The sequence below is a fragment of the Nannobrachium achirus genome, assembly GCF_963921795.1.
Source record: "Nannobrachium achirus genome assembly, chromosome: 4".
NCBI lineage: Eukaryota > Metazoa > Chordata > Actinopteri > Myctophiformes > Myctophidae > Nannobrachium > Nannobrachium achirus.
Window position 1 is genome coordinate 17,680,142 of NC_137813.1, and position 23,837 is coordinate 17,703,978.

Below are 23,837 nucleotides of genomic sequence, written 5' to 3' on the forward strand. Positions count from 1 at the left end.
TTTTTATCGTGTAAATCCTGGACACACACGGATGAGATGTTACAATCTAAACCTAGAACCTTTTTTTTTTAACCCGGACCTCACATCACTCTGGAAGATCATCGGGAACTCCCATTTACCAGCAATACCTAAAACCTTTCCTGGAACATTTCAATGGATATGGGCGAAGCTGCGGAGACATTATTGCCACTGGATGTGTTGCTGGATACCACTCAAACCTCATTAGGAAGGAACCGAGAACGCAAACAGTGTTTTCAGATGCTGACGGGCTTGACAAGGCCCCCCCCAGCCGAACCTGGCTGGCACTGCCTTCCACTCACAACGCGATGGGACGCGTTGTGAGCTTGTCGATCTGCTACGTGACTTTCATGGATTACAATGTCCCGAAAAGAACAAACGCTCTTGACCCTTGGGACGCCCCGAGATAATGGTACTATATATTTTGTTTACTTTTGACTAAGAACGACTTCTGGAAAGAAAAAAAAAGAAATCAAGTTCTGACTGACAAACCCTTTTATTAGTGTTAAATGTATGATATATATTGTCTGTCTAATCCTCTCTAATCCCATTTTCCTCCCGTGGTTACATTTTGGCCTGTCTATTATGAAAGAAGGAAAAGAAAAAAACCTCACCAGGGTGAAGTGAGCGGAGCAACATGATTCATGTGTTCTGTGCTTATCTCGCTTATGCTGCTGGCTCGCTCGCGCTCACGCTTGCCCGCGCTCGCTTGCCCGATGCTTACATTTTGGTTTTATTTTGAAAAAAACTATGAGGGGATCTTATTTTGAGAAGCCACAACTCGCTTCTCAGCATTTTGACTCTGAGCTGCTTACGCTGCTTATAGGCTGGCACGGCCTATGTGTTATTTTCACTATGAGGGGATTGCTGGAATGGCTCGATAATCTGTTTTTATCTCATTTTCCTGATTTTATTTTGAGAGGCCACAACAAGTAGGTTCTCTGCATTTTTATTCTGTGTGTGACCTCGCTCTCTCTCGAAAAAGGGGTCTCACTTCCTTTTGTTTTGTTTTTGTTCTAACTCACTTGCCTGGTTTGCAAAACTAGGAATTATTTACACATATGACTGTCTCTCTCTCTCTCTCTAAAAAGGGATCTCATTCACTCTTGGTATGACTACACTCGTACTGATAACAACCAACGCTTGGGTTTATTTGAATGTTTATATATGATGCCCCTAACGTCTTAATAATTTTTTTTCTCCCTAATGTATTAATTCTTTTTCACCAATGTGGTAGGGATTATTTTTACTTTATTTATTTCATTTTAGGGGACAGGACGGACTCGACCTGGATAGACAGGTATCGTGGAAGGAACTCCACTAACTCGCTAACCAACTTGACTGACACTCAACTTGACGGACTGACGGTTTTATTTCAATTTTATTTTAGCCAGTTTAATTTCATGACTGTTTATTTTATTATAACCCATTTTCTCCTGTCCTACTGTTTTGTCGTGAAAACCGTTCCTCTTGCAGAGAACGTGTAAACAACTGACTTGCTTTCATTCCTTTCTAAAACAACTGATAGTCTGCTAGAAGACAGGCCTTCAAGGTCAGAGGGTCTGTGTGTGTGAGATTTATTATTTAGTAATCCTGTTCTTTTAAACCACATCTTATGGACATGAACCAAAAACATTTACTTTTACCATTCTTAACACATAAACTGCAGTATGGGTTAAGGATGGAAGAGGCCTAGCCCTGCTTTACTCAACCTTTAATTTCTCATGTTGGTTTATTTTTGGTAATACTTTATCCTCTTTACTTGAGTAAAAGCAGGCTGAGACGGTTCCAAAAACAATTTAGATGGCTGGGCTCCATTCAAACCTTCCCAGTCAAATTCCACAATTATTACAACCCTACTGGGCTTATACGGGATTACACATTAAAAAAAATAATAATAATAATAATAATGACATTATGATTATGTTATGTGTTTCTATTTAATTTTTCTTATTTTTATTTCTTTAAAGTTTCATTCATTTTCTGGTTAGAGAGGCTTTAAACAGGCCTCGCTAACTATTGTATGGTACACTTCCCCCCTCACAGGCCTGGAAGCTCACTCTAACTCTGACAGTGAGCAGAGTCATTGTCCTTTACTGTACCTCGGTACCCTACTGTACCTCGGTACCATCTGTTTCTCATTTAACCATATTTTAACAAATTATCCTCCAAACAAAACAATTTTTGTCACACCCAATATTTTTGGCTGTGGCAAACGGGAGGGAATGTGTTTGGAGAATTTCATTTTCTGAATTCATATTTCATTTTCTGAATTCATATTTTATTTTCTGAATTCATATTTCATTTTCTGATTTCATATTTACATATTTCATTTTGTTTTCATCTCATTTTATTTCAGAATATATATATATTTCACTTTGCTTAACCATGTTTAAATCTGTTTACCCCTAACAGAACAAACTTAATACAATTTGACACAAATGGTGTCCCTTGGTGATGTATATCTAAAACAAATCAAACATGTCTATACCTAAATACACACAATGGTCTTAACTTCCATGTAATTCTGATGTTTATTCTATTTTTCAGACTTATCTATTTGATAGACGGTCCATATCTCTTCCCATGATCTGTGAGGAAGGATCATTTTTCGTGAGTACGAGGATTCAAGTCACCTGAGTTCCTATATCATTTTTGTTAATATTTACAGTTGTCTTGTCCCAAAATGCAACTCTCTTCTTTTGATAAGATCTCATAGCCTCGTCCTGGAAATGTTAAATACTGTCATATTAAGTGTATAAAACCTTACTGAAATGATGAGGACAGAGGTCCTATACCTTACTGTTGTGGAGTCAAAAAAGGTCCACCCTGGCTGGGACATATCGCGAAGGTCATAGGTCAAGCAAGGGAATGGACCATGACGCTCCACCACACTAATCAAATTTTCAAAATTCTACATTCGTCAATCTCAGGTGATGACTTCACCAAATAAAAAAAAAATATATATATATATATATATATATATATATATATATTCTCTTTCATTAAATGCACTCTCTGTAGTGAACCCCACCATCAACCCAGGTGAGGCTGTGAAGAAACTTTGGAAAGATTCTAAATTTAGTGATAAAGTTTGTCATGGTGCGACAGGACAATGTTTGTTATTGATGGATCAAAGGTTTCCTTTTCCTATCAATATATTTTAAGGAACGTGTGATTTTCTCCTCTCTCTCATAAAAATATTCTAACTCATGTTATCTAAACTTAAACAGGCCCCAAATTAAACAGGCCTTATTTGAGAAAATATCCTTGGAAATATACAGTTCTTTTGACTCTCCTCTTTAAAAAACTTAAAGCTATCGAAATGTTTTGACTTAAATTGTTCAATTATTATGTTCTGTTTCAAATACCTTTAAAAAGTTGAACCCATGTTTTCTTCCCTTGTTGTTTTATTATCCTTTGACCCTTTAACACTTCAAATGCTATCTCACGGGGGATTGATAAGATTAAAATGTTTAATATGGTATAGATATCATTCTCAGTGTTAAAAGTCAATGCCATGATGTTTTGATCTGATAACTAATGCACGAGACGAGAATCTGCCCCACTCCAGGGACAGAAAGATTGACCAGCGAAATGTCAAAGTGTCCAGGACACGGGATAATGAAAAGCCAAAACATTCTACATCCTTGGCTTCTGAGTCCACGAGACTCAGTCACAACAACATCCCATCCATGTTATGTTTAATTGTCCAATCAGAATGTGACTAATGTATTCTGTAAACTCCATATATCTGTGAATCATTATGCTTTGTACTGAGAGATACTATGGGTGGCAATGCTCTCTACTGTACTTGTACAGTACCTACAATTTGAACTCTGACTAAACTTCAACACAAAAACGCATATTCACTGGTGTGGACTCATTTCTTGTGTGGAGTACGTTATTATGGTTGGGAAAAACTGTTCATCAATATGGAATATGATCCAAAATTTCCATCAAGATCTCTTTGAAGCTTTACCCAGACACATGATGGACCTCGCGGTCCTGTCAGTCCGTGTTGTTTTTTGACGGTCATAATGGTCCCATCATCAGGCTTGTGGGCATGAATGGGGGAAGAGGAACAGTCACCATTAGTTTGATAACGCCCTGATTCACTCCGCTTTCTCCGGGCTTACAGACAATGATTCAGTCTGTTCTGTTCCTCGGTGAGTAATTTATTAGCTAACCGGCAGTCATGCTGTACGCTTTATGGAGCATGACCACTTTTGATGTGATGGGGCTAGTCTCTAGAACCCCCTCCACCGTGATGACCACCCACTGTGATGACGACTGTGTTTGGCGGCCACTGTTGCCTAGTAACCACCAACAGTTAACTTGAATCCCTGGCAGTGTGTTCTATCAGCAATTGAAAGTTTAAAAAAAAAAGAGTTGAATTAATACTACTACAGTCCAGGAGTTTTAGGTCCTCTCCCAAAGGAGAGAGAGGTTATTGCGACTGTAACACCCGGGGTCTTCCAACGAGGGTCTCCCCCATGTGGGAAAGCAAACAATTACCGCTGATCTGAAGACAGTGGGTTGAGAACCACTTTTTATTTTTTAGATAAATACATTGTTTTAATGCCATGTCTGATTATATTTTTTAGACTTAAATATTTGGCATACTACAGTTCAAAATGACTAAACTGTAAAAATGCTCATTTATCCATTCATAACTCTTGAGATGGTACAAATGTAACCAACCAGAGTCTCACTGGTCAATTTGGTTACATTTATGCACTCTCAAGAGTTAATGAATTGTACATGCAGATGTTTATTTAACCCTTTCAGAACGGGTACACATTATTGTCATTATTTTATGCTTTAACTATTGAAAAATAGCAGATATACAAGCCCACAGCGTGGCATCGAGTGCCGCTCTGCGAGCTTGTAGATCTGCTATTTTAGATTTTTTGTAAAACCTGTGTTTCTATGTCAGCAATCTGGCTTTAGCCATCGTCAAAGAAAAGGTCCTTTTCACTTAACTGGAGCTCAGTTAGTTTGTTCTTGAGAGACTACTATGTCAGTGGTGCTCAAACTTTTTCATGTGACGGACCCCCAAAATGATATTTATTTGGCCACTTACCCGCATCTCAAAATATCTAGTTCCAGCTGAAAAATAGCAAATATATACAAGCTCACAGCTATGAGCTTGTATATCTGCTATTTTTCACTGGTTAAAGCATTCAATAATTCTATGTGTGCAGCCTGTACGTGTTTCATAGTGCACAGAGAATACAAAATACAAGAAACAAATGTCATACTTTTTATGATATGTTGAGAAAGCCAACATTCCATTTTTATTTTTCAATTTTCAATCTTGAAATGCTCCGTCCCACCTTCCAACGATGAACATTAGTGTCTTTTACATACATAAGTCATGTCAAAAAAACAAAAAAGAAGGGCTGGCGTCCACCATTATACTGGCACAAACATGCCCTTCCTCTAAAACAGCACACAATCCTCCCCGTGTAGGTTTTTCTTTTTCCTTTCTTTTTCTTTTCTTTTCTGTTTTTCTTTTCTTTTCTTTTTTTTTCTTTTTACATTTTGTCTTTTTTCATAAAACCATCATCAGCAAAACCACAAACATTACTGAATAATACACATAGAAAAAGGTGGGAGGGGGAGGGGAGGAATGAGGCAAAACACATGTCATCATCACGTTCAATAGGACAGTGGTTCTCAACCTGTGGGTCGGGACCCCCAGGGGGGTCCCCAAATTATTAGTATTTTTTTTTGCCTCAAACATTAGAGGCAGAAACTGTGAAAATAGCCAATCGACATGCTCACAACGCCTCGTGTTGCGAGGTGTTGTGAGCATGTAGAACTGCTATTTTCACAATAGAACCGTGTAATACAAAATGTAATGCCTCAACTCTTAGTGCTCGTCAGGGTGGGGGGCTGGGGGGGGTCCCCAGTTAAAATATGATTATTTGGGGGGGTCCCCGGCCTGAAAAAGGTTGAGAACCACTGCTATAGGAGAAAAGACCTGCGAAAATCCTGAGTGTTAATTTTTTTTTCACTTAACACTGAGGACCTTACTGTGTGCAGAGGAAAGAACAGAGCAACACTCGAACCAAAAGAATAGGAAGATATAAAAAGCCAATGAAATCAACATTACAGTGTTCAAGGGGGAAGGGGTGGGGGGGGGGCGAGGCGAGGGGACTTTACATTTATACACAAGTGCCAAAAAAGCCGGACATGGGTACATAGACTCTTTAGTTTAAATGTAGGAATCCAGTGCAGGCAAATTTAGAACTGCCCGTCCGATACGACATGAGAGGAGGAACAGGGGAATCGATTTCCCCCTGTATTAAAGCAACAGAGGCACTCAGGAAGCAATGGGAAATCCCCCGTTTTCATTAACAAAAGAGCAGATTGTCTGGGATTTCTTTTAATAACTCAATTACAAAAAAGCTCAGACGTGGCTGGCAACCGATCTTGTTCGGAAGCTTCTGAGAGGTTTTTTAGGTAGTACGTTTTAGCTATTCTTTTCTCGCTGATCCGATTATGTCATATCCGAGGTTTAATAAAAGTCTCGAGGGCCGGTGCGGTCAGTCGATGCCTTGGTCAGACCACATAAGCATCATTTCATATCAACAAGCGTAATCGGAGACGGGGGGGGGGGCTCTCGTTGCGGCTGTTTGTTTGCCAGAGAGAGAGAGAGGAAGTGAGGTTGTCCGCCTCTCTGATGGAGGGTTCAGTGCATTGTAGTGTGTTTATATAAGAAACGTGGCTTGGTTTCCTAAACCTTGGGCGTCCCACACCCATAAGGTTATACAGCCCAAATCGGATTGGAAGATTCGGAGGACCCCTGTAGTAACTCTGAGGACCCCCTAGGGGTCCCGGACCCCCTGTTGAAGACCCCTGCTGTGGTAAGTAACTGTATGTACCTTGTAAAGGTCTGTACACATTCGCAGTCTATGTCCCTGCGGGCTTTTCTGCAGTGGCGGGCGTTATCGAGAAGAAGGGGAGGGGGGGGAGGGAATAAATACATTGGGCCAGTGGATAGGTTACGATAACAGCGACGAAGACAGGATATGATTCGTAAAGCTCAAAAATTGCAGCTGGTGAATGCTGTTCCACCGAGAAGAAGAACAAAAACAAACAATTAAAGGCTGGTTTAGTTTAGTTAAGTCATTGAAAACGTACAAAAAAACCAAGGCGCCCCTGCCTCCCTCGACAAGCGCTTTCCGTTCAGTGCTGTTCGGGTTGCTCCGGGCGGGTCGGTCGGCGGCGTTCCTGTAAACACGGCCAATTTAAGGAGCAGCTAATGCTAAATAAAGCACGACAATCAAAAAGAGAGGCTCGTTTTGAGTGGGCTTTCTTCTATTCAACAGTAGACATCATGTGGCTGTACAGTAATTATGATAACTAATGTAGGCGTCCTCGCTGTCGCTGTCACAGATTTTGATGCGTTTTCATTCAGTATTTTTTCTTTTTTTTTCTCCCCCTACGATTTTCTTTGTAAAATATATATTTATATAAGATATGTATTCATATATCACAGTAATATACAAAAACCAAGTGCTTGAAAAAAATAAAGATGACTGTGGGCTTTTTCCCGAAACAATGGAGATGTTTTCTTTTTTTTTTCTTTTTTTTTTTTTTTTTTAAGAGGTAGGGTCTGGGAAGAGGGATGGAACTTTGTACTGGTGGTTGTTGGTGCTTTTTTTCTGTCTCTTTGGTCGAGGGAACGATCCCAGTGTGTGTGCATTTGATTCAATTAAGGCAGATAGCCACATGCTTAATTTATAATCCGTCATCCACAATGGTGTCGTGTGCCCAAAATAGCAATTCTAAAAGGTCACAAGGCGATGCTGCTGCGTTGATAAGCATTGATGACCAGCTGTGTTTGGCACGCGACACCCGACGTATGATGAAATATAAATCAGGCTATACATGTGTATTATGTCTACAGCTGGATATGTGTACCCACGCAATAGTGCTGGTAAAGCTCGATAATCACTGATTCACTACATTCTTTTGTTGAAAAAAAAAAAAGACAGATAATGCAATGCTGATGTAAGTGTGGTTGCACATTAAACGGTAAGAAAACGGACTGGCAGTTCCATTCCTCCTCTCATTATATAAACAAAAGTGCATCTGTAAGTACAGAGAGGATGTAATAAATGATGTATCCTGTACAGTATATACAGTATATATATACAAATATGGTACAGTCGCCCCCAAAGACATCCAGGCCCTGTTTGGTGACGAGAGCAATAAGTCCAGTTTTCTGGTCCCAAGGGCTTGGGAAAGGGTGGGGTGGGGTGAGGTGAAGTGTGTTTGTGTGTAATGGAACAGGTAGGGTGGGTGGTTACCCCGGGTAAAGTCAAGTTCTGAAAAAGGAAAATGTCACTCAACAGACAACAGTCAATCTCTTGTTTCGCCGACCTCCCGACTCCTTCTTGCCACCTTCCTTCCTGGTCCCCTCAGTTGAGACTGGCTGTTCGCCGAGGCCCGCCGGGCTCGGGCCCTCTCTCCTAAAGTTCTGCTGGGGAGACAGGGCCAGGTAGGGGTGCTGGGGGAGGGAAGCGAGCTGCGGCAGCAAGGCGGAAGGAGGAGTGGTCGGGGACTCCTGTCCCGAGCCGGTGCCGCTGCTTCCGCTGGAGCTCATTGCTCGGTGTTTGAGTCTGAGTTTGTGGGGCAGTGCCGTGCCCTTCACCTCCGCCTGGGAGGCGGGCTGGTGGGCGCCGGACGGGTGCGGGTGGAGGTAGCTGCCCACCTCGGAACAGGAGGAGGACGGGGACTCGTCGTCCGTGGAGGCCTCCTTGTCGGAGCTTCGTTGGTCTCCGTCGCTGGACGAGGTGTCTTTGTTGGAGGACGTGGAGTGGCCCTGGTAGTAGGACCCGCTCCTGGGTCCGCCCTCGTAAGTCAGCACGGGCGGCTCCTCGTCCTGGGCACTGAGGTAGGGCAGGTGGATCTGCTGGAGGTGGTGGTATAGGTGGGACTGCGGGGCTCCCCCCTCCTCATGCTTGTGGAGCAGCTCTGGAGCCAGGCCTGCTGGGGAGCCAAACGCCTGCAGCTGGGAGAGCTGGCCCGCTCTGTACGCCTCACCGCGGCTGTCTGGGAAGTCGTACGGCGGGGAGTCTAAGGTCTTCCTCTCCAGCTGTTTCGTCACCTCGGCCAGTGTCTCTGTGGCGCTCTTGCCTTCTCCGGACTGAGCCGGCCGGCTGCCGCCTGGGCCGCCGCTCTGTTGCATGTCCACGTCCTGGGCCCTGGCTGGAGCCTCCACGGGGTAGGATGCACTGCTGGAGCGGTACAGGATGACGCTCCTCTGGGCGGCCGGCGGCTGGGGGGCAGACTGGCTGGGGCCGGTGATGGTGCTCACAGGTGAAGGCTGCTGTTGCTGCTGGTGGTGGAGATGCTGCTGCTGGTTGTGGTAGACAGAGTCCAGCTCCTGAGCGTGCTGCTGGAGCTGGTGGTGAGGGGGCACCGCGGTCAGACCGCGGTGGATGTTGAACATGATCTGGGTGCTGGTGCCGTTGGCAATGTCCATCTCCAGCCTCTCTCCCTCCTGCTTGATCTGGAAGGCGAGGGGCTCGGGGCTGTCCCGGGAGTCGTCGGACATGTCGGAGAGGGAGCCCCGTGGGGAGTAGTTTGCCAGCCGGCGACCGGACTGCTGCTCTGCCTCCGAGGAGTCCGAGTTCATCATCACCTGGGAGCCGCTGGAGTAGCCGCTGGTGTAGCAGTTGTTGTTGGGGGAAAAGGAGGTGGAGGAGGCTGAGGAGGCGCCGCCGCTTCCCGTGCCGCCTCCGCCGATCTGCTGGCTCTTTTCCATGTAGGAGGCGGTGCTGATGAGGCCAAAGCGCAGCTTCAGCTGGAGCAGCTCCGTCTTGAGCCGCACATTCTCGTCGTTCAGCGCCATGACACGGTTCTCCAGCACCATGTCATTGAGGCGCCGCTTCTCCCGGGAGCGTTTGGCCGCCTCGTTGTTCTTGCGGCGCTTCTCCCAATAGGAGGCGTCCTTCTTCTCGTCCGAGATGAACTCGCGCTTCCGCCTGCAGCTCATGTTGTTCTTGTTGGGCTTGTTTGGGCGACGGGTCTCTGGTCCCCCTGGGGAGGGGATAGATTCTTCGTAGTCGTCGAAGTCCTCGAGGGTGTTCGCGTTATTCCCCGAGAGGGCAGAAGTAAGACTTTCCATTCTGACCCGTTGGAAGCCTGTTTGAAATCTTCTCAGGTGGGGCGTGGGAATAGATATAGGGTCAAGGGCGGGGAGTAGGGAGCAGTGGAAAACTTGTTTGATTGCTTTCACTTTATGTTCTGGGTCTGGCGTTTTTTGCTAAGTGCCAGGGTCTGTGAAAACCTCACACCGTGCTTGTGTTTCTTTGCGGTTGAAACTCATTGGGTGTGGCTGAGTCTCTTTTATAATTAAACTCAGTATAGGTAGTTCAGGTTAGCGTTGCAAAGTTCAAGTGTCCAACTTGGCCAAGAAGATCAAAAAGAGCTGGAATTCTCCACTGAAGCCCCTCATTTATCCACTGGAAGAGCTCTTTGTTGTTGTTTCTCTTAAACAAGCCTCTTAGAGGTTTCTCACAAAGCGTGATTTAGGAGGTAAAAAGAAAAAGAAAAGTGCCTCAAAAATTCCTCGAGTCAGGAGAGCGAGACAAGTCTCTTTGGGCTAGGGGCGTCTGACCCCGTTTCTTCTCTGTTTGCTTTGCTGTTTGGCGTGAGAGTGGCGCGCAGGGCTGAGCTGGCAGATAAACGTCCTACAGCTTCGGGGCGCGCAGCGAGAACTAGGTCAGTCCGTCTACCTCCGATTGTCAGTCTCTGGGGGAACCCCTCTCTTTCTTTCTCTCTCTCTCCCTCGGTTTCTCTCCCGTCAGCGGTGAGATGAAAGCCTGTGGAGACAAAGAAAGGATGAAAATTAGATCAGTTAATCCATGTGGACTGCTGGCGTTCCTCTGTGAATAATATCTTTTTAAGCCATTGTTTGCTACATCTATTCCTGTTTTATTTGTTTCACAATTCTTTTCCACACGATGAAATATGCGACCAGTAAAACATTCTGAAATCCCACCAGTGCTGCTCCATTGTTTTGGTATATGTCTGGCTTTGAGTGCACGTGTCGCCCCTGGCAACCGCTGAATCGTCTGCAGACCCTATTAACCGCTGTCTGGCCTTTTGACCCCTCCTATTGATCTGCTCTGTCTGTGGCCAATGACCCCTGACCTCACGCCTGGAAGGTTGATGTTGACTTTAGTGACGTAATGGGGGCACTGGGTTCATCCCAAAAGAGGGGGGCTGTGTTTTGAAAAGGCCCGTCTACTTTGTGTTGCTGTTGGGGTGGGAAAACCTTGTATAAACACCCCCCGTCCCCACCACACCCGTAAAATACTTCCTTGTATAAGAGCAGTGAAAATAGCCGATCTACAAGCTCACTTCTTTTTTATGAAAGTCTGTGCTTTTGAAAAATATTTAATCAATGAAAAGTAAAGTATTAACAAGAACTTGTTGAATAAATTATAACTGCCGAGGCTATGAAAAAAAAAAGACAGAAAAGGAAATCACACTGTTTGAAGCTTTGCACTCTTATAACGTGAAGCCAGGTTTAAGGTGTGTAGGGGTAACTAGGGTTCCCTTATTCCATTCGTTGTAAATTCTAGGTCACATGGAAAATGTTCAATAACAGCCTGCAGCAGGAGCAACCGAGGACGACTCGCTGCTTCGACTCGCTGGAAATAGCTCCTTGCCAAATACAATTCCTACAGCCGAGCCAATGATGCATAACGACAAGTGATAAGACCGAGACAAAGCCATGGCCACGGATAAAGTGTCTGAGAGAACCGGGCCAGGAGATTTGGAGGTTTGGGGGCAGCTGGCGGGGGGGGGGGATAAATATAGGTCAAGGGCCCCTGGGAGGAGGGGCAGGTGCGGGGGGGTGTGGGTGGGGCAGGAGGAGCAGACTTTACTAAACCGCCAGGGTGGTCAGATGGTCTTATAGCTTACAGCAGGGGGCAACGAGCTGAACAGGTGTGCCTCTAAAACAGACTGTTGGCACGTCATGTAGGCGAAATGCCCATGGTTTCAACAGGCGAGTTATGCCTGAACTTCAACTTGCTACTTGTAAACATTGTTGGTTGGTTATCACCTGGTTTTCTTTCATTAGGCTGATGAAAAAGACCGGAAAGCACAGGAGGGCATTTTCATTTCTCACTGAACACAGAAAGAATGACTACTTCAACAGGGGGACCCCTAGTGTGTGTGTTTTTATTCTTGCTATGTGTATTTTATGTTCTTATAATTACTGCAGCACAAATTGCCCATCTCTGGAGAAAATAAACTTGAACTTGAACATGAACTTGAGCCTTCCACTTCCATCAATGTCAGACAGCAGCTGCAGTAAAAGTAGGTTACTCAACTTTACATTTAGATTACTGCAGTACATTCCTGAACTCAACTGCGTGTTGTTTACAGGAGCAGACCCACTCATCTGTTCATCACATTTAGGGCAGCATTATATAAGCCCCAAACATAACGATTAAAGTATATAGCGATTGGACAAGTTTATCTTAGTCACGATGACGTATTTAATACGATGGTCGATCGAACATCGGGGCAATGTAGCGCTACTTATTGCAAACTCAACATCAAGTTCCATGCTGCAAACTCATAAATAAAAAAAATAGTTAAATGTAAAGGAGTTTCTGTCAGGGCCGGCTTGGCAAAAGCGAGCAATTCATCAACTTAAGCCCCGCTTCATACTTCATTGAGTCACGTGTTGAGCTTGTAGATTGGCCATTTTCACTGCTTTTGAAAACCTTTTGACAATCCTCGCCCATGACATGCCCAAAATGGGGGCGCCAGGTATTAAAGTGGTTAAGGTAATTCCTGTAAGCCCGCCGAGGAGAGGGGGAGAGTTTAAGAGAATTAGCGCGCACACTTTCTCCCATCCCAGCCTGTCCCACTGACCCAGAAAGCGGGGAGCGCGGGCTGCACTTGATAAACACAAGCCCCGTCGCCTACACTGCAATGTCTGGAATATAGGTCAGTGGAGCTTTATACGGAGGAGAAGCAAACAAGAGAGACAGGGAGAGAAAAAACTAAGTAAGAAAGAGACTAGAGAGGGAGAGAGGAATTACAGCAGAGCCTATAGAGAGAGGTGAGCGGAGAGGAATGGAAACAAAGAGATACAGGAATCAATGAAGGAGAGATGATGAAACAAAGAAAGGAACGAGGGAGATGTGATGACGGCTGGTTTGGCGATGGGGGTGGGGGTGATGGTTATGGTACTGTGCCAGTACAAAGAACATGTCACCCATGGCAACAATAAATGAAGAAAGAAAAAAAACAGAAGGAGCAGCCAATCATATCTGACATTCCGCTTCTCCTTTTTCCACCAGCCAACTGACTGATGGCCAGTGGCAGGCAGGCAGGCAGGCAGGCAGAGACGTTTTATAACAAAAGAAGGGCAACTGACATGACTGAAAGGCAGCACAAGCCACATGTCACTCTATTTAAGCCAGCAAGGAAACTTGAATGAGATTCTCGTGTTTAATTGCCCCCAATCTTCCACTGCCTCTCTCTCTTCCTGTTTGTACTGTATGTATATCTGTCTGTCTGATTCTCTCTCTCTCTCTCTCTCTCTCTCTCTCTCTCTCTCTCTCTCTCTCTCTCTCGCGCCCCCGACCCCACCAACCGACGTCACACTCCGCGTTCCTCCCCTCTCATCAAACACATCCTGATAATAGACCCTGTGTGCGTCATCCGCAATCACATGGTGCGTGTGGTGCGCCCTTTGGGTTAATTACACCCGACGAGCATCGTTAAGATCCCATTCTCTGTGTTACGAGGCTGCGTTGACCTCGCCGTGGTTTAATCACATGAACACCAGCATCCCCATTCTGGGAATGTCATAACGGGCGAACCTCCTGCGAAAGATAGGCGCGTGTTCGGTTCTGCGAACACCATAGCAGATCTACGTGCTCACGACGCGTCGCGACGTGAGCTTGTAGATGGGCTAGAGGGGTAAAAAGGGGATAAAAGAAGTGGGCCATAAGTGCAGACTCCCCAGGGGGACTCCGCTCAACAATATAGGATTTAGGTGCTTGACTTTTTGACTTGTTTTCTATTGATTACTCGTGCCATGGAGACTTGAGTTCAATAATATTTTTTTTGTTTTAGTCACATTCCTAAGACAATAATTTCATCATAATAAATGTACCCCCATTGATTCCGGATGGGGACCCAAATGCATCTGGGTCCCCATCCGGAATCAATGGGTGTACATTTACGAAAATCTATTTTTTGGAATGCGAAAAATACAAAAACATATTATTGAACTCAAGTCTCCATGGCATGAGTAATCATAGTCATTTTGGGGGTGAACTACTCCTTTAATAGGTCAGACTTGTGGGGAAAGTCCAAAAATAGACCTGTCTTTTGGGCCAAGTCAAACAATTTCTCATGCTTTTCCAAGGTAAACGATCATGTAATCCCACCGGCGACCCCACCCGTCCCAACCACCCCCGCCGCACGTGCCGTGACCCGGATTACTGCGTCCAATCACTCTTGTACGCTCCACCTGTCATCAGCCGCTCTCTGTGGCACTTGTGGAATGACAGCACTGGAAAAGAATCCAAGAGAGTTGAGTTGAGCGTGCACTCACTCACACCGCCGGTCTCGGCCCGGCCCCGGCCACTTTCCAAAAACCGCAGGAGAGCGGAACGTGGCATTTACGGCGCAATGAGACGGGCGGCTCTTTTTTGGAACGTTTTCAGAGTAGAGTTCACCCCCCCCCCCACCCCCCCCAGTGCCTGCTGCACGTGTCCCTGACGAGGGCCGTATAGGAAGTGGGGTCTAAAATAAAAGTGGAGCAGCCGGGGAGGAGGAGGAGGAGGAGGAGGGGAGGGGGATATGGGGGTCAGTGGGTGCACGGTTTCAGAGAAAGCAAGGTAAGACGAAACGCCATGGAACTGTAACTGTTTGTCGGGGTCACGACGACTTATCATGTGTTGTTTGGGTCAGATCCACTTTGTGGATTCCAAGTCTGGGAGGGAGTTTATCTTACCAAGAAAGAGAAAGAAAGAGAAAGAGAGAGAGAGAGAGAGAGAAAGAGAGAGAGAGAGAAGTGGGACAGGGAAGGTGGGAGGCAGGGGTCCTATAAGCCAGGGAAAGGCAGGCAGCGAGGCGGGGCCCTATATCTGTCCTTGTTCCACACACACACACACACACACACACACACACACACACACGCACACACGCAGACGCACACACACACCATATCAACCCCTCTGACTTAAAAAAGAAAAAGGAGAGGGAGAGCGCAGGGGTGTCGCACCAAATTCTGGGCCCTGGGTGCAAGGGATCCATCCGCTCACATTTCGTGCTTTAAAAACTATTGAAAAATAGCAGATATACAAGCTCACAGCGCGGCACCGAGTGCCGCGCTGTGAGCTTGTTTTGAAAAACCTATGTTTCTATGTCAGTGGTGCTCAAACTTTTTCATGCGAAGGACCCCCAAAATTATATGTATTTGGCCACGGACCCCCATCTCAAAATATTTAGTTCCAGTTCCAATAATTACCTCCACCTTGGGCCCTAGTAACTCAGTCCCACTCCCCCCCCCCCCCCCCCTTGTGACGCCCCTGGGAGAGACAAGGGGAAAAAAAGCAAGCTGAGTGGCTGGGTCCATGTGTTTGCCCGGTCACATGTGCGCCACTGGCCTACTAAGCGCTGTAATTGGCCTCTCCCCCGTCTCCAGACCGCAGCACAATAACAAAGCGCGGCCCCTCTCGTCTTTTATCATCTTCCATGTGCCAGGAAAACCCGGAGAAAATCAAGAGGGCCGACAAAGTGGGACAGGATGGGAAATCACTTACTGTACAGTGTACACTACTGTATGGCACTGATTAGGAATGCACTGACTGAGAGGCCTGCATGGGTGCTGGTTTAACTCTGAGCACGTGCAAAAAGCCTCAATGTAACCTCAATGGACCCTCGCTTTTGGTTACATTTCGTCGTTGTCGGGTGGAAACCTTGTATGTCCTGTATACTCTCAGAGTCATAAATGGAAAATTGAACACCTTGCATGCCCTGGGAGTTACAAATGCATACATTATTTATTTTTTGCCGTATTACTTTATATGTGTATACAACTGTACAAAACCTTTCAAACAAAAACTCACTGGAGTTGACAGTGCAGTGGGCAATACTATGGACAATCACAAAGCAAAAATGAACAGGGTTATCCAGTCCAGACTGTGATGCAATCATCTATAAAATCAATGTAAAAAGAGGTGTGGCGTAAAAGCTATAAAATGGCATGCCTATAGGCATTCAAGTGCAGTATAGACTAAAAATGCATGTTTTTGGTCTTATTCTATTTGGGAGAAATCTCGATGCCATATTATCCATTCCTGCATGCATGGCCTGGTTCATTCCTTGTGTTGTTATGGCGGGGCTGAGGGTTTATTTTGGTGGGTTGGCTTTTATATCTACCGTCTTTCTAGTCAGCAGCGGCGGTTAAGCCCCCTCCCTTCAGGGCTGCTGTGACCTACATTTAGCTCTGGCATAGAGTTGCCAGTGTATGCGCCAACCCAACTGGCACGGCACCGATGCGCGCGCGCGCACGCACACACGCACGCACACTACTAGTCTATGGGGTTTCCGCTGGTTGCGTAATCTCCTTCTCTCTAATCCCTTTTAATTATTTGATTTGTTTTGTTATGCAACCTGGATCAAAACCTCGACAATGTTTTTCGCCTGCACGCGTAAAAAAAAAGGGGGGGGGGGGCTCTTCTCTGGCACAAATAACGCCCGGATAAATCATTGTTTCGACTTCCTCCCCAAACAAAACTAACACACAAAAACACCCGTTCGTTCACATTAGGCTATGTAATGTATCAAGTGCAACAGTGTTTCTCTGTGAATGAATGAGTACATGTAAACCCGGCGTGTGCATGTGATGTGACGCACGCACGTTACGCATGCCATTGCTGGAGAACAAATGCTGCAAGGAAAGGGAGGAGGGAGGGGTGTAAAAGCATGCCCACGTGCAGTGGAATATCAGCCACAAAGAAAAAGCCGGTGCGCGTAAAACCAAGGACCCAAGCATTGTGTTCCAAATGATAAGGGAATCGCCAATGCGCGCAAAGAATTTGTCGACACTGCAAATGAAAACCACCTCAGTGTTCATTAATATCTGAGAATAATTATTGTTTTTTTTTTAAATAGTGGGTGTAACTCTCTCTTAGAGACTGTACAAAAAGTAGCATCATGTCTCAGATAGTTTAGACGAACACTCGAGATTTTTACAGTGAAGTCGCAGATATAACAGGCTATGCTTTTAACTCGCTTACTGGCCTCTTAAAGCGTGGCGATCCTTTGTTGCGCGGTGTGACAAATCGCTCCGATGCATATTTAATCGGATCCTCGAGGCGAGTCATCCAAGGCAACCGCATGCACACACACACAGCACGACTCCCCGCCGAGCCACGCCAGCGATAATCATAATCTACACAGCCAAAAACAACGTCCCGGTGTTTTATTTTAGTCTGAAGCAAAAAAAAAATCTATTTGGTCCAGCGGTTATTATCACATCACATCCCCATTCTCCCTACCAACAGCCCCGTCGGAACTCTTAAACGCACAATCTGACCCACATTTGACCCAATGAAACAAAAGCCTTTTTACTCGCTATCCTCACCTTCGGTCAAGAAGCTTCTGAATCTACAATCATTCCTCGTCTGGGTCGTTATTCCGTTTCCATATTGTGTCCTAATCCGCGGTTATACACAGACGCGTAAAGTGGGTTACTGGTGTGTCTCACTGTCTGCTCCTGTGCTGTGTGTGTGTGTGTGTGTGTGTGTGTGTGTGTGTGTGACAGGAAGGGGTTAAAGCCCATACAGCCGCGATAACCTTTACAAAGAACTGCTACACGTGAGGGAGAGAAGTGTGTCTCCCGGCCAGCCTGCTAATTCACCCATGTCCTATTTTCAATGTTACTGTAATACTGTAATATCTGAACGATAACTGTCTTATTACACTCTTTTAGAGTTGCAAATGGAAATCATTATTATTATTTATTATTGTTATTATGTTGCTGCTGTACCCCAGAATGCTAATTATGTTGGTCGTGACAATGACCCCAATTTGGTAGTTATTCTATTCAGGACAATAATTTAGTCTATACAAAAGGGGGAAAAGGCAAGATAATTTAAAATGCCTATATTATGTTATGTATACCTTAAGTAGGCCTATATATGTAGGCTTAGTAGCATACCATCATGTAATATGATGGTATAAAATATAATTAAAATAAAATATATAATAATGTATTTATTAATTGTTAATTTTATTTTGTATTGTTTTTTTGTTTGTTTTTTTGCAATAGGCTCCATAGCCTATTGGTCTACTGTAGATAGATTATACCGAAATGGCATCTTCTCTGAAGGAATGCCACCATGCGCTCCCCCGTCACCGACAAATGCCCCCACGACCCCCCTAGCCCCCCCTCCTCTCCTTCCAGCCGGGAGAGACTGAGTGCCTCGCCTTGACATTGAGAAAAACGGCCACATCGAAGGAGCGATCACAGTCACAGATAAACACACCAAAACAAACAGCCCGTGTGCCTATGAGTCTGCCCACACATTAATACATTAAACACACATCATCCATCAAACAATTAAACATACCCAAGTAAAGTGCAACAATAACAGCTGTCCAATAAATGCATTTAAACGAGTAAAATATTGTAATTCAGTAAAAAAAAATACAATAATAATAATATTAATAATAATAGCAATAACAGAAGCTTACCGTCAATTGCGTCTAAAAAGACTAATAAGAATCCATAGAGAGCAAGGTGACAGCGTCGTGGAGAGCAATAGTAGAGTGATGCTGTGCGCGTTCAGTGCGTTTAGAGAGCAGGTAAGCTGTGAGAACACCAATAACTCTGTCGCTTCATTTCAATGTGTGCTCCTCTGTGTTATGCTGCTGTTGATCCACTTCTCTCTCTCTCTCTCTCTCTCTCTCTCTCTCTCTCTCTCTCTCTCTCTCTCCTCCCTCTTTCTCTCTCTCCCTCCTTCTCCCCCTCTCCTTTCTCTCTCTCTTTCCCCCTCCCTCTCTCTCTCCCTCTTTCTCTCTCTTTCTCCCTCCCTCCCTCCCTCTCCCCTCTCCTATCCTCCTCTTTCTCTCTCTAGCTCTCTCTCCCCCTCCTCTCTCCTCTCTCTCTCCCTCTCTCTCTCTCCCCCTCCCTCTCCCCCCTACCTCTCGGTGTCGCAGAATGTATGTTAGTAGGTCAGTCGTTGCATAACACGACGCTTTGGGTGCCTAGTCACGTTTTTTGTTTCTCCGCTGCTACGCCCAGGCTCCTCCCCTTTCCCCGCCCACCCCGTCGGTAGGGAGCGGGGAAGGGGAGGGGCCAGGCTTTTAAACTCACATGTAGGCCGAAGTTAACATACATAATAATGAGGTTACAACATAGGAGGAAAAGATGCATAACATGCTGTTAGTGTTGAGACATTTATAGAAACCCCGCCTTAGAGGTAGCTGTGAAGCACTGTTTCACCCCCCAAAAAAACTGGGTCACGGACACATTTTCTTTCCCTTTATTTAGTTTTTAATTATTATCTTTTCAAAACATTTTCAAAATACATTCTCCCAAAAAAGCTAACATTTCATTAATAAGGAATTCCATAAATTAGAAAACAAATGTTTAAGAAGGAGTGAAAATGCCCGATGTACAAGCGTCTCTCTCTAGGTCGTCCTCAGACGAGCCTTCCATCGTCGCTTTCCAGTTATCCCGGTTCTCCATACATCTGGCCAGCTTTTTATTTACTTTAGTTGGGTCGCGGACTCGCAGGCTGTAAAGTTTGGGAACCACTGTTGTAAAGTTATATTTTTTGGGTTAAAACAAAAAAAATCACATCCAATGTGAAGTGAGCGGTGGTCGTGCTTACATAACGTCTTCAATAGGCTCTATGCATATACGCCATTTTGTTCTACTTCCGGGTGTCTTTCAACTTCCTTCACAGGTGTTACCGATGATACTAATGAAGGGTCTGTTCCATTCTGCTCAAACAGAGTCGGGGTGCTGCTATTGTGCATGTTGGCTCACTGGAAACACTCTGCTACACCAGTGGGTCTCAAAGTGTCCTTGAGTGTGTTCCAAATGTCCCCATACAGGTGTGTAACTCTGAGAGTGTACAAATGGAAGCAAATGGACCAGCAAGGGTCCATTTGTTGATTCCATTTGTACAGAGTTATGGGGGTCCTTGAAATGAAAGCACCACTGTACAATAAATCAAACAGAGCCTTAATTAGTATCATCAGTAACACCTGTGAAGGAAGTCGAAAGACACCCGGAAGTAGAACAAAATGGCGTATATGCATATAGCCTATTGGTAATTGGTGATGTAATACAGGCTACACACACACGCATTATGGCAAAACGCTGAGGAAAACACATTGTTATGGCAAAACTCTGAGGAAAAAGACAAGGATATAAGTCTAGGATGTAATTGGTGATGTAATATGGCTACACCCGCAAAATACATAAGTCCAAAGCTGACGGCCACAAAACAGTTGAAGCTAGAAACCTCAAAACCTACTCTAGCGAAGCCTTTAACCACAAACTGGAGAAATCTGACTGGTCCCCAGTACTAGCTAGCACTCAGGTCGATGAAGCCTGGCTAGGCTTTAAATCCATTTTCAACACTACCCTAGACGAAGTGGCTCCTTTGCGTAGGGTCAGGGTTAAAGCCCGCTCACAGCCATGGTGGAATTCGGAAATCTGTGAATCAATGAAACTCAGAGACAAAAAATACTCTGAGAAACGCAAATATAATCACAAACTCAAAAAAGGCCCCAATAAACACCTTAAAGCCAAATTAGAAATAGTCAGTTTAGAGGCTAATAAACTGAGAAATCGGACAACCTCCTTAATCCTTTCTGCCAAAAAAAACTACTTGGATGAGAAAGTTGAGGAAAACATCCACAAACCACGAGACCTATGGAAGCTATTTAAAACCCAGCTAGGCTGTGGTGCTAAACTCAGATCCATAGCCAGCAACATATCCATCCAAACTCCCATAACCCTCCTCACGGATAGTCTTGATGTAGCCAAAAATCTCAACATCTACTTCACCTCCATGGCCAAAAATCTGGTCAATAAACTGCCCGCTCCATCTGGGCTGTTTGGTGTTAGGCACATCTTGAAATTCTACAGGAACCTTGGGGTATGCAAAGACAACTTTAAACTTACCACGGTGTCAACTGATGAAGTGTTTAAAAAACTGCGCACCCTACCTCAATTCAAGGCCGCTGGCCATGATAAAATTGCCCCCAAATTTCTCATAGACTCAGCTGCCACCATTGCCCCAATCATTACCCATATTATTAATCTATCTATCAAGCAGGGTTATGTCCCCCAGGACTTCAAATTAGCCAAGGTAACCCCCCTGCACAAAAAAGGCAGTAAACTTGACCCTGGCAACTACAGGCCAATCTCAATCCTTAGTTCCATCTCTAAGGTAATGGAAAAAATTGTCTATGAACAGGTGGCTAGATATCTTGAAGAGAATAAACTGATCTACGAGTTCCAGTCTGGCTTCAGAGAGTCCCATTCCACAGATACATGCCTCATCTATTTGAATGATTACATCAAACGTGAAATTCACGATGGCAAATATTGTGGCATGGTCATGCTGGACCTCCAGAAGGCATTTGACACCGTCGATCATTCTATTCTGATCGAAAAACTCAAAGCTATTGGTCTTGATAGCACAGCAGTGAGATGGATGCACTCTTACTTGGTGGGGAGGGAACAGATGGTGGAAGTCAACGGAACCCTGTCCCCCCCCCTCCCAGTAAACTGTGGAGTACCTCAAGGGAGTATACTAGGACCACTGTTGTTCTTAATATACGTAAACGACATGTCATCTGCTTGTGACTGCAATCTGTTTCTGTTCGCGGATGACTCGGCTCTCCTAGTCTCAGGCAGAGACATTTTGCAGGTTGAAAAGGCCCTTAACTGTGAACTTAACAAGATCTGCACCTGGCTCAATGACAACAGACTCTCAATTCACCTAGGCAAAACTGAATGTATCCTCTTTGGATCTAGTCAGAAACTTAGCCTAGTTGAGAACTTCACAATTAAAGTAGGTGACACTGTGATAGAAAGAAAAAACCACATCTGCTACCTGGGTAGCATCCTGGAGGCTAACCTATCCAGTGAAAAAATGACCACCAAGGTAATCAATAAAGTCAATCAACGAATTCGCTTCTTGCAAAGAGTTGCCCCACTGATCAATATTAAATCCCGAAAGACACTAGGAGGTGCTCTTATTGGGCCCCTCATAGATTACGGAGTCCTTGTCTGGTATCGCGACGCCCCAGCTGCCTTAAAGCTAAAGCTCCAAACAGCCCAAAACAAACTAATTAGGGTTGTGCTTGGTCTCCCTCCTCTGACCCACCTTACCGAGCATCACCACGAAAGCGTGGGGTGGCTCAAAGTAGCTGACAGAGTACAGCATCTTGCAATGGGCCTGGTGTACAAGATACACTACACCTCCAAGATTCCCATGTACCTGACAAACTACTTCTTAAAGGTCAAGGATGTTCACGATCATAACACCAGAGGCAGCTCCACTAATCATCATCAGCGTAGATTTAACACTAAACAAGGCGCTAACTCGTTCTCCTGCTATACCATCAACATGTGGAACGCCCTTCCACAAGCCCTAAAGGAGAGCAAATCCCTAGCCTCCTTCAAAATTGGTATGAAAAGTCACCTTCAGACAGCAGCTACCCGTGACTTGTAAATAGACTAAGCCCCCATGCTCCCCCCCCCCCTTTTTCTTTGTATTCTGCCTTTTGTATTTGATGTTATGCTTTTGAAACTGATATTATCCTAGATAAAGTACTATGTTCTATCCGTCTGTCTTTCAATGTTATATGAGATACTTAAAGTGTGGTTCCTGTGGAAATAAGCCTCGGCTTTCTAGGATCTCCTTTTAGTTGACCTTGTACCAGTGATTTGTACTGTCATGAAACTGTACTTTTTTCTATTGCAAACTTCTAATAAATTCTTCAATCAATCAATCAAACACACACACACACACATATTGCTATGGCAAAACGCTGAGGAAAACACATTGCTATGGCAAAACGCTGAGGAAAAGTGGCTACAGATAGGTCTAGGATGTAATTGGTGATGTAATATGGCTACACACACACATATTGCTATGGCAAAACGCTGAGGAAAACACATTGCTATGGCAAAACGCTGAGGAAAAGTGGCTTCAGACACACGCACAGCCACTCTAATCACACCCAATGTGAAGTGAGCGGTGGTTGTGCTTGCATAACGTCTTCAATTGGTAATTGGTGATGTAATACAGGCTACACACACACACATTGCTATGGCAAAACTCTGAGGAAAAAGACTAGGATATAGGTCTGTGATGTAATATGGCTACACAACACACACACACACACATATATTGCTATGGCAAAACGCTGAGGAAAACACATTGCTATGGCAAAATGCTGAGGAAAAGTGGCTACAGATAGTGGCTACAGATAATTGGTGATGTAATGTGATGTAATATGGCTACACACAAACACATATTGCTATGGCAAAACGCTGAGGAAAACACATTGCTTTGGCAAAACGCTGAGGAAAGGTGGCGATAGTGGCTACAAATAATTGTTGATGTAATATGGCTACGCACACACACATATTGCTATGGCAAAACGCTGAGGAAAAGTGGCTACAGACACGCACAGCCACTCTTAGGAGCGGTTTACCACCGCTCAAAAAGTTCGAGCTCAATAGGCTATTTCACTCAAGATTGCTTATGAGGTGTTTGCTC

At 44.8% G+C, this 23,837-nt stretch overlaps 1 protein-coding gene across 1 annotated transcript; it reads right to left on the bottom strand.

The window, feature by feature from the left end:
- Positions 1-5,360: 5,360 nt before the first annotated feature.
- nfil3-2 (nuclear factor, interleukin 3 regulated, member 2) lies at positions 5,361-18,919 on the bottom strand. Its single transcript, XM_080724843.1, has 2 exons — positions 18,781-18,919; positions 5,361-10,862 (listed from the first exon to the last, which is right to left on the bottom strand). Exon 2 carries the CDS (start codon positions 10,163-10,165, stop codon positions 8,381-8,383), a length of 1,785 nt encoding a protein of 594 aa, XP_080580969.1. The 5' UTR covers positions 10,166-10,862; positions 18,781-18,919; the 3' UTR covers positions 5,361-8,380.
- Between the last annotated feature and the right edge of the window lie 4,918 nt (positions 18,920-23,837).

Excerpts from the sequence above, each read along its gene's own strand:
- nfil3-2 (XM_080724843.1), bottom strand. The coding sequence starts at position 10,165 with ATGGAAAGTCTTACTTCTGCCCTCTCGGGGAATAACGCGAACACCCTC.